Genomic DNA, 20,835 nt, shown 5'->3' on the forward strand with positions numbered 1-20,835 from the left:
CAAACTTTCAGTTATAAAATTAACAAGTTCTGGTGAATCTAATACGAGTATGATAAATAGACCAGCCTTTCTCTGTCTCAGCGCCATTGCAGTCACCATCAACCAAGTTGTCTGCCTGAAACCAAAACCATTGGGCTTCACCATAAAAGCAAATCTAACATTGGGCCAATAATCTCTAGACAAAGCTTTGGACAAATATCCGTTTACCTATCCATCCATTTGTTCATTCGTTCAACAAGTATTTATTGAGTACTGACGATGGGCTAGGCCTCATGTGAAGTGTGACTGTTAGCCCTGAATTGGAACCATTTATCTTCCACAAATGAAGCATGACCCTTGTAGAGACCTGAGTTAGGAGTGAGTAGCTTTGGGGTTGAGGATATAGTCTCAGAAGGAAGAAAAGAAATATTTACTGAGCACGGATGGTGTCAGACCCATGGAATCCTGAGACGTTAATTAACCCCCAAGAGGATTCCTAATTCTCTGCCCAAGGCAGCAGCATTTTGGAGGGCTGCCCTGGAGGTGGGGCTCTGAGGGGTCTGAGGCTCAGATGTGCCCCTTTCAGTTTCCTCCTCTCCTCTCTGTGCTCCTGTGTCTCAGATGGTCATACTTGTCTCTGTATCCAAACCCCTACTTTAGTCTATGTTTATTTCCTCCCGTGCTATAAGGATATCTTACTTACGTGGGATGGTCAGACTTGAAACTGGAACTCCTCACCACTTTAGAGGGGCTCTGTATACGAGCATACAGTGTATCTGAGAGAATGAATTAGGTCTCCCTAATTCTAGGGAGACCTAGAAGGGGTTAGGTCTCCCTTCCCTGGGGAAAGCAAACCAAAACAAGTACAGAAATCTATCACTATGACCGAGGTTTGGATTAAAGATTAACTGTGCCTTCCACAGAAGTTTTCCTTAATACATATTTTCTGTATTCAGTCTTGCGCATTGTTTTGTGGCTCTATAACAACTCTGTACTTTCTTCCCAGAATTTCACAATGTTGCCTAAACCACTGATAAAAAGTTAAGGAATTGCCCCACATTCGGTCTTATAAAAGTTTATGTCTCTATGCTGTACTTTACACCCCTGATAGTCAAAAATATTGTAATAACTATATATGGTGCCAGGTGGGCACTGGATTTACCAGAGGGATCACTACTAAAATTAGGTAAATGTCTAACCACTATGCTGTACACCTGAAACTAATACAATATTGAACGTCAACTCTAATTGAAAAAACTTAAAAATATAAGAAATAAAAAGCCTGGAGAAAAAGTTTATGTACCAAATTCCTTAAAAGCAGATATATTGATCACTTTTCCCCTAGTTTTGCAAATAGTTCATTTTTGCTGATCAGGAAGTAATAACAATATTCTCTGTAGAAATTTATGAAAGTACAGAAATACATATGCCAAAGGAAATAACTGTTGACATTCTGGCATATTTTTCTCCGGTTTAAAAAAATCAAAAAACAAATCTTGAATATATAATCTTCCCCAAGCTTTACTGAGATATAATTGGCATATAACATGAAGTTTATGGTATACAACCTGTTGATTTGATACATTTATATATCGCAAAATGATTACCACCACAGCACTAGCTAGCACCTCCATCTTGTCACATAATTACAATTTCTTTTCTGTGGTGAGAACATTTAAAATCTACTCTCTTAGAGACTTTCAAATTTATAATACAGTGTTATTAGATATAATCACTGCTCGTAGACCGCCTATAAAACAACTAGGCCAGTGTTTGACACAGAGCAGTCATTCAACAAACATCCGTTCTCGCTCCACTGAACCTTCCCTAAAAGAGACAACTTTGAGAGCAACTAAGTAGCATAGCTAGCATAAAAATCTCTCCAAAATGGGTCAGCAAACAGGAAGATAAATAGGCACGTGTAGGGGGAATAAAGGCATATGTGTTATGGTTGGCTTTCATGGTCATTTCCCCGTTGTAGGAATGAGTTGTCTGGTGGAGTCTCAGGTAGAAAGAAAAATCATAATCCTATTTTTATTTACATAGGTATCTGCAATGTCTTATTATGCCCCCACAGGACAAGATACAGAATATTTGTCAGTACTAGACTATCACTAACTATAGGATCTTGGCAAAGCCAAGAAGCCTCTCTTGTCTTCACTTCTGTAACAGGAGAACAACAACTATCTCTCTCAAATAGACCACCCAGGAATGTTGTGGTAGCCAGTGAAAAAGCCCTCTCCATTCTTATTTGGTAAGAAAGAGGCTATGTGAATCCAAGGATGGGTCTAAGAGTGATACTGCAAATATAAATTGTCCTTTTAGATGTAGTAGTAATGATAGGAAGGGTTATTTAACATCCAATGGATCAAGGACAGAATGTTACTTGAGATTCAAAGGTTGCAGGTTTGCAACCCTATAGGGAAATAAGAGAGTCATCCAAAATTAAATACTTTCCCTGTGGCAGGCAAAGCGCTGTACCTGTATTCTTTCACTGAATTCTTAAAACAAGCCTAGGAAGTGGGGGTTATACACCCATGTTCTGAATGAGAAAACTGTGGACCACAGAAGTTAAGTCATTTCCCTAGGGTCAAATAGCTAGTAAGTGGTACAGCAGAGATTCGAAGGCAAATCTGTCTGACTCCAAAGATACCAGCTTTTAGAGAAATAACCACAACAGAAGTGAGAGCCCAAAGACATTATACATATCTAATCCAACTGCAAAAGAACAGGAAGAAATGTTCACTCCCAGAAGACATCCTTTAACCACAGACTTCTTTGATTCTACTTCCTGAATAAATTGTCCTCTGCATTTTCCATTTGAGGGGAATGTGAACATTTGATTGGCAGAATTGGGGGTAGAATCAGCTTCAGTGCCTGGATGTGCCATCAACTCTCTCCCAAAAGGATACAAGCAATAAAGAGAAAGGAGTGGAGAGAAGGAGAAAGATAAGAAAGGGTTAAAGGAAGGAAGAAAGAGACTGACTAAAGCATCTGCATCTTCTTTTAACTTTTTAAACTGGGTACAGCATTCACACAGTAAAGTGCACAGACGTTGAATGTATAGCTCAATGAACTTTACATATGCGGTGTGATAAAAAAAATACGGTGAATGTTTAAGTTTTAAAAAATTATTACAGTAAAAGACACATTGACTTTAATCCCCTTCAAAATACTCCCTCTCACTTCAAACACACTTTTCCCATCACTCTTGCCACTTTCTGAAGCAGTTCTGGAAGTCCTCTTTCATCAGTATCTTTAGTTGCACTGTCGTGCCTTCCTTGATGTCCTGAATCAACTCAAAACATTTACCTTTCATGGTCATTTTGACTTTGGGGAAGAGCCAGAAGTTGCACGGTGCCAGATCTGGTGAATAAGGTGGATGAGGACACACCGTAATGTTTCTATTTGACAGAAATTGCCATGCCAGAAGTGATGTGTGACACAGAGCATTATCATGATGGAGGACGAAGTCAAGATACTCACGAAAGAGGACTTCAAGAACTGCTTCAGAAAGTGGCAAGAATGATGGGATAAGTGTGTTTGAAGCGAGTGGGAGTATTTTGAGGGGGATTAGTGGCAATGTGTCTTTTACTGTAATAAATTTCTTTTATTTAAACATTCACCATATCTTTTGATCACACCTTGTATATATCCACCTGTGTAACTGGATCAAGATAGAGAACATCTCAGGGCTGGCCCGGTGGCTCAGACGGTTAGAGCTCCATGCTCCTAACTCCAAAGGCTGCCGGTTCGATTCCCACAGGGGCCAATGGGCTCTCAACCACAAGGTTGCCAGCTCAATTCCTCGAGTCCTGCAAGGGATGGTGGGCAGTGCCCCCTGCAACTAAGATTGAACACGGCACCTTGAGCTGAGCTGCTGCTGAGCTCCTGGATGGCTCCGTTGGTTGGAGCGCATCCTCTCAACCACGAGGTTGCTAGTTCGATTCCTCGACTCCTACAAGGGATGGTGGGCTGCGCCCCCTACAACTAGCAATGGCAACTGGACCTGGAGCTGAGCTGCGCTCTCCACAACTAAGATTAAAAGGACAACAACTTGACTTGGAAAAAAGGCCTGGAAGTACACACTGTTCCCCAATAAAGTCCTGTTCCCCCTCCCCAATAAAATCTTTTAAAAAAAATGGTCAATTAAAAAAAAGATATAGAACATCTCTATCACCTCATGTTTCCTTCATACCCCTTCACCGTTAATTCCCACCCCCCCAGAGGTGACCCACTAATCTACTAATCTGATTACTGTAAACATACCTTAATTTGTATTTCCTAGGATGTTATATAAATGAAGAAATACAGTGTATACTTTTTTTTTTTTTGGTTTGGCTTCTTTCAGTCAGCATAATTATTTTGAGACTTTTTTATGGCTAAGTAGTATTCCAATGTATGGATGTATCACAGTTTGCTTATCTACTCATTTGCTTATGCACATTAAGGTTGTTTCCAATTTGGGGCAACTATGAGTAGACTTGCTGTGAACATTCGTGTACAAGTCTTTGTATACACATTTGCACTTTCATTTCTCTTGGGCACATACCTAGAAATGGAATTGTTGGATCATAGAGTAAGTACATCTTTAGCTATAGTAGATTCAAAAGCATTGAATCTTAGATCTCTGCCCTTTGCCTATCCTGGCTTTTTATTTAGAAAAGGTAACTTCATTTTCCTCCACAAAATGGAAGTTACATATACTCTCTATAGAAAATTGGAAAATACAGCAAAAGAGAAAGAAGAGAAATTATATCAATGACCCCCATTTTCCTAAATGTAATCCAGCCTCAAATAAGCTCTCTCCTTTCTGGAACTAGGTGTTGTCTAGTGGCTGACTTGAGAATGCAGAACCACAGCTAGAGAGTTTCTGGAAAATTAACTGAGCAAACTGTCAAGCATAAAACCAATTTACAAAGCCATGGAGACTCTGTCTATGAAAGAGTCAGGGCCCAGTACACTGTGAGGCTTAGTTTAGACAGAGCCTGTAGTCCGGCCCAGAAAGGCAAACAACTCCATGTTCTCCGCCAGCCTTCCTGAGCTTTCTTACAAGACAGCACAAGAGGGCAAAGGAACATACAACGCAGTGTTTTCCTGTCCTGGCAACTGACTTGTGGCTATAAAAAAAAATACTTAGATTTCATCCTAACATGTACCACATCCATACAATATAGTGCACCATTAAATATATTTAGGTAGATCTATATGTATCAATGGTAAAGTGTGATCAGGACCTGTTTTGGGACATATTGTAATGTAGTGGTTAAGATCATGGGCTTTGGAGACAGTCTATCTGGGCTCAATACCTGGCTCCAACCTAAGCTCTTTGATCTTAAACAAGTGACATTGTTTTGCTGTCTCCCCATTTTATCACCTGTGAAAAGGGAGTTATAATAATACCTACCTGTGAGACTGCTTTGAGGATTAAATAAGATAAAAATCTGGGACACTTAGAAAAGCACTCAGAACAAGTAAAACTTGGTTGATGATAAATTAACCATCAACAACCTCAAATGGTCCATCAACATTACTCCACAGTCCTATTTTCCTCTGGTCAACACACTCTCACTGTTACAACTAATTAAACCTCTCCAATCTCTTCAAACTTCCAACTCCTTCTCTTCCTCATTCTTTCTACATGTAGAAATGACCACACTCCCCTTTACAAAAAAGAAAAAAGAAAAGAAATGGGGGGAGCCTTCAGAAGGAAACTTCCTCATCTTTCCAACACCAAACATTAACTTGCTGACACCTGCACACAAGCTGTTAGACAGATGCTCTCTCCTACTGAACACTATGTCCTCCACCTGTGCTTTGAGTCCCAGGCCCTCCTCTTTCGCAGCAAATGTACAGTATATAATTTATCCCTTCTCTCTACTGTATTTGAACCACTCACTCCCAACAGACCCTTTATTGTAAACTTTACACATCCACAAAATTTATTTCTGTTTTTTTTAAGGCCTCTCTGCACCCCCAATCCCACTCCTGCTACAACCCTGGCATTTTTGTGCCCTTCTTAGTCAAACTGCTTCAAATAGTTGCCTATATTCTTTGTTTTCACCACCTTAACTTCCCCTCTCAGCTAACCACACTCCAATCCCCTCCAATCCAGATTCTGGCACTGTCACTCCATGAAAATTGATCTGGCTAAAGTTGTCGATGACCTCTATATTCCTAAATGCAACACATTTTTTCCAGTCCATGTTTTATTTGATCCCTCAGCACCAATAGACACCGTTGACAGTTCACTCCCTACTTGTTGAAACACTCTCTTTTCCTTCAATGACATGAATCCCTTCTAACATTCTTTTAAACCTCCCTGGCTGCTCTTTCCCTGTCTCCTTTGTAGGCTGATCCTCTTCTACTCCACATTAAATCCTGGAGTTTCTCAAGGCTCCTTCCTATGTTCTTTTACATTCTCCCTCTGATACTCTTCTGAATTTGACAATGTTATCCCCACATATGGCTTCAATTACCACCTATGTGCATAGAGCTCACAATTTATATCTCCAGGCTAGATTCCTCTTCCAAGCTGCAGATCCAGCCACTTAATTATCTATATGGCTCCCTTGGTGTTCTCAAAGTGAGACAGGTTAGTTAGCATGTCCCTAGGTAGACAGGGAGATCCCTGGTGAAATAAACAAAAGACAGCCATACCTAAAACTTCAGGTTTTGAAATCACTCCTTCGCTCCAGGACATAATGTAACAAGGCCCTAAGATTAATCATAAAATTCCTTCTGGCCTGACAAACGGAGAAGATCTCATAGATAAGAGTAGGTTATTTCACTAATTCCTTTAGGATGGGCAAGCAGAACAAACCTGGTGGACGAATTTCATGAGAAGGCACCAAGTTCCCTTCTTCAAACAGTTCCCTTCTCCAAACAGCTCCCTTTCCCCAAACAGGCAAAGGGAAGGTATGAAAGTAGGAGCTTTTGCCTCAGTCACCGACACCTCCATTCGGGACCCCCTCCCGCTCGGGAGCTGCAACCTCTTCTCCTGCCTCTAATAAACTATCCTCTTTTTAAAACTTTTTGCCTCTCCCTAGTCCATGTTTCCATTTTTCAGCTTCACGAGACACGATCCTGGCCCGCACTCAGAAACTGCTGGCAGATCCAACATCACCTACATCAAAAGGCATCTCCAACACAACATGTCTAAGACCAATCTCACAATTTTCATCCTTGAACTTGGTATTCAGTGTCTCTGACCAGCACCCCCAAATATCCAGTGGTACAAGCCTTGACCTCTTACTCTCCCTCACTCCCAACTCCAATCCATTGCTAATTCCTGTGGATTTTACTTCCTATGTAACTCTAAAATATACCAATTCCCTCCATCTAAACCACGACTACCCCAGTCCGATCTACCATCACTTCTACCCTAGATTGTAGCAATGATTTCTAATAAGACTCCCCAATACATTCTGATCCCTTCCCATTCCTTTGTCCACACTGTAGCCATGGTGATATTTTCAAAAGACAAATCCAATCCATTACCACCACCACCACACACACACAGAGGACTGTCAATGGCTCTTAGGATATAGACAAAATGGCTTAAGCTGGCTTGTGTTGACAGTCCAGTCATGACAGTTCACATGTGTCCTGGCCCCTATATACCAGCACATCCTCAACTCCCACCACACTGCTCTTGCACTGCCTCTTGAACTCCAGCGGTATTGACATTCTTTCAGCCCCTTTTACTCACTATGCTATCTCTTAACATATAGCCTTAAGCCTTTTCCCCCAACCCCCATCTCCAATCTAATAATCCTCTATTTTTCCTTTACCTCTCAGCTCAATAATCACATTCTCAGAGCAGAATTCCTGACCACCTTGACTAGTCAAATCCCCCTATTTTATAGGTTCTCATAGCACCGTGGACCCTTTCTTCCTAGTACTTGTCCTTATTGCAAGTACACACTTTTATGGCTATTTGCTTACTATTTGGTTCCCTCACTAGACTATGAGCTCCATGAAGAGCTCCTTGTAGATGTTTTTTGCTCACATCTGTTTCCTCAGCACCCACGACAGTGCCTGATAATAAGTAGGCCCTCAATAAGTATTTTGTGAGTGAATGAATGAATGAATGAGTAGGCGCTTTTCAGTAGTCTGTTAAAAAAGAATTGCCCCCCCCCAAGAAGGCCAGCCTGATATACACTACCAGAAGCACTGTCTGAAAGTGCCTCTGTCAAAGAGAAACAGCCAGATACTAGTTAAAAGCTGTTAAAGACAGATTTTCAGTATTATTACAATAGGGGGAAAAAGAGACTTCAGTATAGAACTGAGTTCAATTCTGAATACAACAAAGACAAGTAGGGATTTGTACCAAGGAACGGAGTGAGGGAGTCAGTGGATGGAAAATTACTGAGACATCATGGAGGTGATACTGGCCAACGAGTAGCCCCTCCACTGAAAAACTTTAAGTTTTCTTTCCTGTAGAAATTTTAAGTTTCCTTTCCCCAGTTTTTAGCTCCTACTCCTGCTTGAGATAATTACCCTAAAACTTGTGATTCATACTTGTTGATTGTAATCATTGAAGCCTAATGTTCTCTCCTACCAGTTCTGGGTCTAACTCCTGGGCAATTAACAACAACTGAATGACTGGTTGAATGGATACAGGTTCTATAGAGCTAATGGATTTATTAATTAAAATCTATTTTTCTTCATTTAGCGGACTTGTGGATACAAAGAATACCCAGCAAGATTGTCAGTCGCAACCAAAGAAGCCAACACGGTCTTCCAGGCAGATCTTGTGACCCCCTTCCTCTCATCTAAGATCAGATAGGGCGGGAGTTCCTTGAATCTCCCAATAGGTAGGGACAGCTCTCCACCCCTGCTCAGCATGAAGCAGATGCAGAAGAAAAGGCTTCCTGTCCCTCAACTTCCCATAGAGATTTTAGGAGGATCACTTCTCCCAAGGGAAAAACAAGGCAGGCAATTAGAGATAGGCATCAGATCTCTGCATTCCTGCATCACCCACAGAATGTGACCGCCCAAAAGACCTCCCCTCTTTGCCCAAAACTTCCCCCTTTCATTGTAATTATCTACCTCTATGAAGAAACAAATGGGTACAAAATACCCAACTAGATTAGACCAGTCACTTGCACCTGCGCAGTAAAGGCCACAACGACCTTCATTTCACCTGGGCCTCATTATACCAATGACTATAATATCATACATATGCCTGGACGTTCATTAATATCATTATAACAGACTGAATTCCGGGAAGGAACATACGCAGTCTAAAAAGATGAGGTAATAGCCTCTTGTCAATCACAGGTGTCAATGAAGTGGTCCCACTCCCGGAAAGGAACAGCCCATTGTAGAGGAAAAAAGGATAAAAACTCCAAGTGCTCACCAGTCCACGCCCTTTGAGCCTTTTGAGCCTTGCTTTTGCTCAGGGGCTCGCTCCAAACCCTTTGGAGTGTCCTTTTTCTTTTAATAATGAGACCTTGAGCCATTCTCTGCTGCTCGGGTCCGCTCCTATTTCTTTGGAGTGTACTATCTCTTCTAATAAACTACTCTTTCACCACTTTATTTCTGTGTCTCATTCAATTCTTTGCTGGAGACGCCAAGAACCTGGACACCGCGCCAAGAAGAGCCCACTGTCCAGTAATAGAAGAGGGGAATTCTTGCTAAACCAACTGAACAAGATTCTTGGTAAAAGCAGGCCAAGGTGATCAGGTATCAAGGGCAGGAGAAAGGTTATTGCTAAAACTGGACTAGGCATGTGTAGGACAGGATCCCGGGACAGGGCCCACGGATGAAGCCTAACTGAAAAGAGGACTTAGAAGAGACTGTCTAAAGTTTGGTGAAGGAGAGAGAGTCTGTCATTTCCTTAAGTTGTATTTTTATTTATCCTGCTAGTCTCTCCATAACATATATTATATGTCCACTATTATTTACTTTTACTCCATAGGATTTGTAAGTTCTTCTTTAAGGTAAAAGTTTATATTCATAAATTTCACCCATTTACAATTCAATGGTTTTAAGCAAATTTACAGAGTTGTGCAAACTATCACCACAGTGAAAGTGTAGGACATTTTCATTATCTCTAAAAGAAGGGAAAAAAAATCATGTCCATTGCCAGTCACTCCTCTTGCACCTACCCTACAGGCACGTTTGAAGCTCCTCATATTTGCCTTAGGATAAAACATACAACCTAGCCAGACAAGCAAAAATCAAAATTATCACACGTGAAATAATTTGAAAACCAAGTAATAATTGTGCAGTCTGATTACTTGCTCAAAAAGATTTAGAGGACAAATCAGTGTGAACTGAGGAGTGGGAAGCAGTTTCAAGGAAGAGGTAGAACATTTTAGGGCTTTGTTGCAGAGAAAAAAGAAATGCAAAAGAATAAAATGAGTTGAGAAATACTCAAACAAAAGAACCCACATGTTTTCCGAACTTTTTAAAGTTCCAATATGGTATTTTGACAGTTAGGGAGCTGTTTGTCCTTGATCCAGTAGGCAATGGGAGTTTTGACAACAGAAGAAAAAGGATTAATCACAATCCATAAAAGTTGAATCAACACTTAACTGAAAATAAACACGTACTGAGTGCCTACTGTGCGCAGGGGAAAGCAGCTCCCCTTCCCTCCTGCTCTCCGGGCTGCCCTGGGGAAAGGGAGCGCTAATCTGGAGAGTCTCGAGAAAGCCCTGGGAGGGGACGCCAAAGAGGTTCCAGGGCCCTCTCTTTCCTGCCCTGTAGCCGGGTTTGGCCTGGGTTGTCCCGCTCCCGGATCCCAGCTGAATCGAAAGGAGTGAGAGGGGCCTGGGAGGGCAGGTGCTGTTCCCGGACCAGTTATCAGGCCCCGCCGCGGTTAAAGTGGAGGTCTCCACTCAGAACTCCGCTGACTCCCTACTCCCCATTCTTCCCCTCGACAAGATCCGCCATTCGCCACGCTGACCACGCCCCCTCTCCAGCCGCCCGCACCAGCCCGGAGCCGCCCGCCGCCCTTGCCCAGGAGGCCTCTTCCGCCTCCATCCCCGGAAACCAAATATACTAAGGGCGAGGATGGGCGGATTGAGGGAAGGGTGATTCTTATCAAACTCTCTCTCCGCCCTCCTGAGGCCCCCACTACCTAACCTTTTCTCCTGATTATCAGAGGGCTTTCCGTAGGGAAACGTGACTTTGGGCTGGAGGTGGGGGGCGGGGGGAAGCTGGACCGAGCGCTGGTCACCGCTGCCCTCACCACACAGGTCCCACGGCTTGGCTACCCTTACCTTATCCCATGCGGGGCTGAGCCATGACTTTCTCTTTCTCTCGCCAGACCGTTTCCTCCTCCCCTCCGGCATCCCGCTTCGTTCCCAAAGACAGAGTTGATCCTTCACCCTCCCTGAGACTGTTTCCTCGTCTCTAAAGTGGGGATAGCATTGACACGTAATGACATCGCGTATATGAGAAACAAGCCCAGTGCAAAGGAGGGAGGGGACAAGAAGAGGGAGGGAGAGAGGGAATAAGAAAAAGGACCGTGAAAAAGAGTCCTCACAATATGCAGGTAAATGTCCTAATTAGTGTATTGGTCCGACATGGCACTGGAATAGGAAAATGGTTCAGAAATAATTACTGAATAAATTACAGTGATTCTCAGATGTTTCTCAGTACCCATCTCTTCTTTCAGAAGCCTAGCATCGAAGGGCTGGTGGCTGGCAGGTGGCGTGTTCCATGCATCTATCTGCCTGTGCAGATCACTGCTGGGAGGCAGGGGCTTCCACACACAGGCTCCAGGCACACCCTAATGATACAGGAGACTTAGCATGTCCCTAGGTAGACAGGGAGGTCCCTGGTGGAATAAACAAAGACAGCCATATCCTAAAACTCCAGGTTTTGAAATCACTCCTTTGCTCCAGGGCATAATGTAACAAGGCCTTGAGGTTAATCATAAAATTCATTTTGGCCTGACAAAGGAGCTGATCTGATAGATAAAGAGCGGGTTACTTTGCTAATTCCTTTAGGATGGGCAAGCAGGACAAACCTGATAGATGAATTTCATTAGAAGGCGCCAGTTCCCTTCTTCAAACAAGTTCCCTTCTTCAAACAGTTCCCCTTCCCCAAGCAGGCAACAGAAGGTATAAAAGAGCTTTTGCCTCAGTCATGGGGCACCCCCCCATTCGGGAGCCCCTCCCGCTCGGGAGCTGCAACCTCTTCACCTGCCTCTAATAAACTACCCTGCTTTTAAAACTTTTTGCCTCTCCCCGGTCCGTGTTTCCATTCTTCGGCTTCACGAGACACGATCCAGGCCCACACCTAGAAACTGTCGACGGATCCAACATCACCTACATCACCCCTCCTGAGTGTGGTCCTGCAGGGCGATAACCTGGTGACCCCTGGGACATGCCCGCTTTACATTCACAAGACTGAAATTCAGTCAGGTGAGGGAGCAGGTTGTGAAATGGCCCTTGTGACTCTCCCAACTTGGTATCAGGCACAGCGAGTGAAATTTCATGCCCTCAGCGGCTATCACTTTTGCAATAGTGCTAGAGGCCCATCTTGGAGAAATCTTCCTTTTTGCTGACAGCTTAGGAATTCTCCCTAATGGAAAAGGACCTTGATTTGTGAAAGAATTTGCAATGCATTTTCGTATCAATTTGCTGGGAGCGGGGAGGTACAGAGGATGTGCCATGCTTACAGATAAGATGGTGTGTGGTTTAGGAACCTCCTTTATGGTTGGATGAATGAATGCAGGAATAAATGAATGGGTGGATAATTAAATCCACGCAGAAGCCAGTGGTTCTGAGTATCAGAATCACCTGGGGGGCTTGTTAAAACAGATTGTTGGGCCCTAGCTCCAGGGTTTCTGATTCAGTCGGCCTGGGATGGGGCCTGAGACTTTGCACTTCCAGCAAGTTCCAAGGTCATGCTGATGCTGCTGGTCCAGGATCCCCACTCTGAGATCCACTGTAGTAATTCATCAGTAGAGACCCCTTTAGGCCATGAGTGTTGTGGCTGGAAACTCTTTTGGCTGATGCTGCCAAGTAGCTCATGGGTGCAGTCTAAAATGAATCCCCTGCCTTGATGATTGGGAGATATGGGTGGGTTGCTCACTTTACCTCCCAGGAAATTCTGTTAGAAGTGGTGAGGAGGAAGGGTAAGGTGTGCACGTGAGCGTCCCTCAGCGCGTGCATCTGTGCTGCGGTCCCGACAGGTACTTCTGTCCCTTTCCACACTTCTAGTGCTGATTTCCAGAACCGCTTGCTGTCTAGGGCCCTTCTGAGTTTTTTATCCAGCAAAAAATGGAAGCAAACTACCTTAGATCTCAGAGCTCAGCCTATCCTTTCCTGGGGTTTGGTGACATCTAGTGGCTAACTGGAGAATCTTTGCTCATAGAGAAAATTAACTGAGCAGCATGGAAAGCAAAAACTGGTACTTGTGAACCCTCTGAGAAAGGTTTCCTGAAGAGCTGAGAATGACTGACTCAATGTAACATCAGTGAAAATGGATTTCTTGCTCTTGCAGCTGTGTCAGAAATGAGACTTCATCAAAGACTTTCCACTTCAAATCACTTTCCACTGTATCCTCAGTGTAAATGATTTTCTAGAAATGGTGCTCAATAAAGTGTACTTGAGGTAATACCAATTTGGTATTTGCTTCCCATCTCAGTGTTTCTCTGGGCCCCAAGCTCTAAATATACCATGGATAACAATTCATTTCCAGTCTAATCCAAACTATAGAGATCTGTGTAAGTTCAGATGCAGCTGGTACTGACCTGAGGGCATCCAGGCCTGAAGATCATTGAGAGGTGTTTTTTATTGACCATTATAGGGGCAGAAATGTAAGATAACCCCAATGTCACAGGCGTTCAAAGTCCTAAAGGGAGATGCAAGATATTGTAAATAAGCATATGCAATTTGTACTTTTAATAGAAAGTTTAAACTGCTTGTTACCAGAACAAGGGGAGGCAATCAGGGATCATGAAGGAAGCTGCTTCTTAAAGCTGCTGTTTTAGGGTTTAGGCAGGCCTTTAGCCATTAGAGCTGTGATGGGTCACAAAACTTACCGTGTTTCCCCGAAAACAAGACCTAGCCGGACAATCAGCTCTAATGCATCTTTTGGAGCAAAAATTAAGACCCAGTATTACATTATAAAGACCCAGTCTTATAGTAAAATAAGACCGAGTCTTATATTAATTTTTGCTCCAAAAGACGCATTAGAGCTGATTGTCCGGCTAGGTCTTATTTTCGGGGAAACATGGTAGTTGTGAAACCAGCACCATTGGCAGATTCTCAAGCACCACCCCAGAACTACTGAATTTCAGAAACTCTAGGAGTGGGGCCCAGTAATCAATGATTTAACAAGCCCTGCAGAGGATAATGGTGCATGCGTAAGTCTGAGAACCATTGGTTTAAATGCCCTGGAAAACCTTAAAGGTTGTTTCAAGACTACTAATGAATTCATGGGGGAGACTGAATTATTTCTGTAACACAGGCCTACTTCTTTTTCAAAACATACAAAGGTGCTTTAAATCTTCTCATTTACAGTTAAATGAAAGAAGATTGTGTATTTGCTTTTTCTTTGAATTTTGGAGAATGCTGTCTTTAGATAGTCTCCAGAGTAGCCCCAACAGTCCTGGGGGCATGGTGATAAGTTTAGAAACAAACAGAAAATTGTTCCACCTCAATATTAACCAAAGAAATACAAACTAAAATAGCAATGGGATACCATTTTCCAACTAACAAATTGGCCATGATCAAGAATGTACATCAAGATTATGGGGGAAAACTTAAAACAAAACACACACACTCCTGGTAGAAACACGAAGTACCATGATCTTTCTGGTAATACAAATCAAGCCTTAAAAATGTGTGTACCTTTGACTCAGCAATTCCACTGCTAGGAATATAGCTTAGAAATAATGATATATGCAACAATGTAGGTATAAAGATGTTAATATGTTTATAATTAAAAAATTGAAAACAACTTAAACTTCAATAGCAGAGAATTGTGTAAAAGAAATGATTCATATGACATAATAAAAATCAAGCTTTACAAAATTATTTTTCCAGTTTTTAAAAGGAAGATTTATTTAACAAGTTTCACTTAGTACAATACATCTAATGGAAATCACAATACAAGGAAGATTTAAATCAAAGCTCCAGAATTTCATACAAATGACATGACCAAACTCCTGAAGTATAGATATTACATCTCAAAATTGTCCCAGACCCAGATCTTAAAAAAAAAAAAAAAAAAAGGAAAAGTGTACGCTTACGTGCCTTACTGGATAGTAAACGAAAAAGCTAGAATTAACAAACATGCCAAATGTTTTCACTTTGAGTCATAGACAGAGCTCCTATATTTGAGTTTTACAAAAAAGCATGTTTCTCAACATGCATCCAAAGTTTTCAATGTATTGTGGTATAAGAGCAACATTTAACATAAGTGAAACTGCTTTAACCTAAATACGCTTACTGCTTAGGTACACTCCTACAACAAAACTAACTTGAGGAAAGCTGAAAATTGTTTTAACAGTTATGGTGAATACTGAACTGTTATTATATCCTAGATGAATGTCTCAGTGTTCAAAATTACTGAGCCTGAAGTCTGAAAACAATCTTGACTTCCATTTTACAGTAAGCATAAATCACAAGCCTGTAATGCAAAGTGTTAAACTTAATCTTTGCTTTCTTAAAAAAAAAGAAAAAAAAGAGGAAGAAAGAAAAAGAAAAAAGGAAAGCTGACCAAGAGTGATCAGAATCAGTATTTCCCATTTTACCAATCATACTGGATATGCTAGACATCCCTCCCATTCTATTCAACTCCCATAAATGCACAGCTTTTATTTCTGTAGTAGCTGTTTAGTGCTCCTTCCTTACCTACGCAAGGTTTGACTGATAGTCACTGGAGTTTTCCTGAAGAACTTGGTCATATCCACTCATACTGCTCTGACCACCATAACCACCTCCATAACCACCACTCAGCTGCTGGCTAGCAGGACCCCCATAACTAGACTGGTTGGATAAGCCCATCCCTCCCATCATTTGGCTACCATAAGCTCCACCACTTGCCCCTGCTGTAGAATTCAAAAACAGTTCCACATAGCTGTGATCATAAGCCCCCCCACTTGTTCCTGCAGTAGAATTCAAGAAGAGCTCCACATATCTATGTTGCATGTTGGCTTTGTCTTTTGCCATAGCTGCCACAGCATCTTCATGAGTAGCAAATTCAACATCTGCCTCACCAGTGACTCTACCATCTGGCCCAATTTCAATGTGTACTCTCATGGGGTTAAGAGGTGAGAAAAAATTATAAATATCATTCTCAGTGGCTCTGTAAGGTAATCCCCTCATGTGTACACAGTGCCCTGTGGTGCTCTGGAAACTGGACCCACCATCTCCATATCTATGATCAGACATTCCTGAAAAACAGTAATTGAGGTCTCTTCCAAATCTATCAGACCCAAAACCATACCCATCATTATAGCCACCATAGTCATCATAGCCTCCATACCCTCCACCATAGGCACCCCGCCTCATCCTTTCGAACCCAGCCCCTCTGCCAATGCTATTATACCCTCTTCCAGCCCCTGGCCTATCATAGGGACCTGGCCGCTGCATAGCCATGAGCTTTCGAGGGGGGTCATAGTGGGTTCGGACTTCAGCTCGGCTGCTCTTAAAGATTTCAATGTACCTGTGCCCTATTCTTTCCTTGTGTTTCTTTAAGGCCTTTTCCGCTATCTCCTGTGAAGCAAACTGCACAAAGGCTTCCCCTGTGCTCCGCCCCTGAAAGTCCACCGGCAATGTCATCCCATTTGGCACAATTTCCAACCCTGAAAAAAACTGAACAATCTCCTCCTTGCTACAGCCAAACGGGAGTCCTCTAAGCCGGACGAAGCCATCATTGGCAGTATCAGGACTATTCGGACCTGTATGCTTCAACACCCAATCCATTTCAACACTGTTGGACTTGAATACTTCAACATATCTGTGTCCCATGGTTTCTCTGTCCTTCTTCAAAGCCAATTTCACTTCATCTTCCGATTCAAGTTCGACAAATGCTTCACCGCTTGGTCTGCCTTCTCTGGTGTAGATGAAACGAATACCTGATGTACCATTTTGGATTTTGCAATCAGAGAAGAAGCGCATCACTTCCTCGGCTGAGCAGGACCAGGGCAGGCCCCTGACCTTCACCACGAACCCCTCCCTGCCTTCCGTGCTCAGCATCATGATGACTGTTAGGCTCTTGGTGGCAAGCTTGGCTCAATGCAATTTCAGTGTAGCTGAAAAAAAAATTAGAACCCTATTATTGTGGAAAAATGTTCACAATATAGTAAGAGACAAAAGCAAACTATTAATGCAAAACTCAAATACACTGACAGCTTTTTTGGTAAGACATTCATATAAACAAAAAGACTGCACCACATTTCTAATTCATTCATTCAACAATTATTTATTCACTACCTATAGTATGTGTCAGATACCATTAATGGTGGTTATTTGTGGGTGGTGGGATTATGGGAGCTTTTTGTTTCAGGGAATGTTTTCTTTGAAAATTTCTGTATGTTCTACATTGTCTACATTGACCATATATTAACATCATAGTCAAAATAAAAAGGTGTAAAAAATTAACATCAACAAAATCAGTTGAAGACATGAAAGAAGACATGAACAAATAAAAAAAATTGCTACATGATTACATAAAAATTAAAAACTTCATTGCATCAAAAGTAAGATTAAACAGAATTAAAAGACAAACAATACACTTGAGAAGATATCTGCAACAAGTAGATTAATATCCTTATTATATAAAGAACTCACATAAATTAATAAAATCAGGGAAATATTAAGGCCTAAGAGACAAATGGGAAAAAGATATTACAGGGAATTCACGCTTTCATTTTACATTTTTCAGCTGCCAGGTCCAGTACTTGGCTCTGGCATACAAGGATCAGTAAGTCCAGAAAGGACTTATGGTCTTACAGGGGCCCTGTCTTTACCAAAAACAGAAGGGCAAATAAACATTATCTCCGCTATGACAGAATTCTGTGCAGGGTGAAAAGGGCGTTATAAAGCAGGACCTCATTGGTCAATTCTATCAGTTGCCACAGAATGGTTAGATGAAACAGACTAACTGGTTCAGGGATCCACAAATAGTTTTTAAAAATTATGATGGAGCAAAAAATAGGAAGAGGCAAGACAGGAGATAAGGCTGGCAAGGTAGAGATCAGATCCCAAAGGCATTTCATAAGACAATCGCTAAGGGGCTTGAAAGAGGGAGTGAAGAGAAGGGAGTGAGGGGTGATGGGAAGGGAAGGGAGTGAGGAGGGGGAGGGAGTGAGGGAAGTGAAGTCTTTCAGATAGATTGCCATGACAACAGTGTGGCACTCAAACAGCGGGGGTTGGGGTGACACTAGCATGATCAGTTAGAACCCTGCTCCTAGAGACAGGGTAAGGATTCACCTAAGGCAACAGCAGTTTTTAAAAAGTGAGGAAAGATGTGATCATTCAAAACAGTGAACTCTGCAGAACTTGATAACAGATTAAATGTAGAGAAACAGAGATATGAGGATACAGGAGTCTGGGAAATGTTTAAACCTCATCAATCATCAAGTAATGCACGTTAAAACCAAAATTGCCATTTTTCGCCCATGAAGATAGTGAAAACTAAACACTGAGGATAAATCAATGCTGATATTCAGGGTTCACAAACTAATAACACTCCCAGAAGTGAAAGTTTATACAGTATTTCTGGAAAGCAATTTGGAAATATGTATTGCTTTTCATACAGTAAATCCACCTCAGGTTATGTGCCCTAAGGAGATGATCTGAAATTCAGACATATTTATGGAGCTATATATTCTTTGAAAGGCATTTTATTAAGAAGGACAGAATATTACGTATTTAAAAATTATAAAAATATTTAATAATATGAGAAATTACTTATGGTATAATCCTAAGTGACCCAAAACCACAGCTACTTTATAATCTCAACCATGTAAAAAACATATATCCTTCAACCCTGCTAGAATTAATTGCAGGACCCAATCAACAGAAATACTCACAAATGTTCACTGCAGCACTGTTAGTAATAGCAGAAAATTAGAAACATAACTATCCATCAATAGGGGGATGGCTGAATGAATTATACTTTATCCTTAAAATAGAATGTTATGAAGCTGTTAAAAAAAGATCTGCCCTGACCGAGGATGATTTCCAAAATACATTGAATTAAAGAATATGCACAGTATGATCCCATTTATTTTAAAATATAAGCATGCATGTACACGTTTACAAATGCACAGAAGATCTGGAAGCATATAATACAAACTTGTTTTTTGAGGAAAGAACTGGAAGGTAGGAAGAGTGAAGTGGATTTTTTTCACCCTACATACTACTATATACTTTTAGTTTTTAAAAATCACTGTAATTGAAATAAAAGAAAACAATGTTAGGTAAAATATATGCAGGGGGAATATGTCAAATATTAACAATGGTTTCTCTGAGTGACAGGTTTATGTTTTTTTTCAATTTTATTTTAATTTTTTGTGCAATCTTAATTTTCTAGAGTAATTACTTTTATTTCAGCAAAAAGAAAACATAAAACAAATTAAAACGTTTGCTTTTCTGGGATCTGGTATTGCAAATTTTATGTAAGTTTCTAATTTGGTATGTGGATGGTTTATCTGACATGGTCTCGGAACAGTGGGCCTCTAGGAAAGAAAGTACAAAGTGTAATAACTGCCATAAAACTACACTGAGGATTGAATTCAACAAACGTTTACTAATTGCCTATTATGTGTCTGGCACACTTCTCTGCAGTGGTAATAGTCTTCCTATAAACCACCTTTTGGTCTGAGCAACAGATTTACAGACTGGTTTTTCGCCTGCCTTAGCTCTTGGATGACCCATCCCATTTAATGTCCCTGCACTCTACGCCTTAATATCCCCTCTGTAGTGGCAAGGACGTTCTGCTTCATTACTGTGTGTGTCTCCAGGGAAGGCCACCAGAACTGTTGCCTGAAGTAGGAACCAGGAATCCATTTGTGAGTTAAGAATTCGTGTATTTATATGTGTGTTATACACATACTTTTTATACACCATAATGCTGAGGAGTTATCTCTGGGTGATGAATTATGTGTATTTTTAAAATTTATAGTATACTGTTATTTTTCGAATGTTCAAAATTGAACAAGTAAATTGTTATAACCAGAAAAATAAACGTTAAACATTCAACTCAGTAAACATTTATTGGGCGCCTCTGTCAGGCATGTTAACTTTTGCCTACATGTGATTTTAGAGATAAAACTGACTTGATGCCTCCCCCCGCAGACAGACAAGATTATCAGGCAGTGGCGACTGAGTGCCTAACGATGGACCAGCACTCAGACCACTGGTCTCAATATCTGTTTTTCCTAAACCAGGGACGTAGTTTTCAAACGTTTTTCACCTTCAGGTTTCTCTTAAGGGCCCCCTGAGACGCGCACCGACAGAAAGATATACAAAAACACATACACAGTCACGAACGTCCACCATTTCCCCACCAGGCGCAGCAAAGGCGGCTTCCCGGCACTGAGATGGGGGAGGAGGGGAGCGGGGGAGGGGAAAGCAGAGAGCGAAAAAGGCGGAGGCGGCCCGCGGACCCCGCTTTCGTCTCCATCATCACCACCCCTGGGTCCCCAGTTCCCACCCACACACCAACCTCTAAGGATACCGGATAATTTTCCTCCTTCTTCCCTCAAACGGCTATAGCGAGACGGTAGACGACGACCAGAACTACTTCTGCTCACGTAAGCGATTGATCACGTGAGCACCTACGTCATGTGAGATCTCGGTCACGTGAGCAACTCTCGGCTTAAACTCGGGATCACTAAAGTGCCGCACTTCCTTTTGGTATTTCTATAGGGCGGGCCAA

The 20,835-nt window shown here is 41.7% G+C and overlaps 1 protein-coding gene across 2 annotated transcripts; it reads right to left on the bottom strand.

The window, feature by feature from the left end:
- Positions 1-14,973: 14,973 nt before the first annotated feature.
- On the bottom strand, positions 14,974-20,809 carry HNRNPH2 (heterogeneous nuclear ribonucleoprotein H2). 2 transcript variants are annotated; one of them, XM_033116860.1, is made up of 2 exons: positions 20,635-20,809; positions 14,974-17,203 (listed from the first exon to the last, which is right to left on the bottom strand). In XM_033116860.1, the coding sequence occupies exon 2, from the start codon at positions 17,148-17,150 to the stop codon at positions 15,801-15,803; it is 1,350 nt and encodes a 449-aa protein (XP_032972751.1). In that variant the 5' UTR covers positions 17,151-17,203; positions 20,635-20,809; the 3' UTR covers positions 14,974-15,800. The 2 variants fall into 2 exon arrangements, with proteins under 2 accessions (XP_032972751.1, XP_032972743.1); XM_033116852.1 differs by having other exon boundaries at positions 14,982-17,203; positions 20,623-20,746.
- Between the last annotated feature and the right edge of the window lie 26 nt (positions 20,810-20,835).

This window comes from Rhinolophus ferrumequinum, chromosome X, assembly GCF_004115265.2.
Source record: "Rhinolophus ferrumequinum isolate MPI-CBG mRhiFer1 chromosome X, mRhiFer1_v1.p, whole genome shotgun sequence".
NCBI classification, from domain to species: domain Eukaryota; kingdom Metazoa; phylum Chordata; class Mammalia; order Chiroptera; family Rhinolophidae; genus Rhinolophus; species Rhinolophus ferrumequinum.

Bases quoted from the DNA above. Each gene is read 5' to 3' on its own strand.
- HNRNPH2 (XM_033116860.1), bottom strand. From the start codon at position 17,150: ATGATGCTGAGCACGGAAGGCAGGGAGGGGTTCGTGGTGAAGGTCAGG.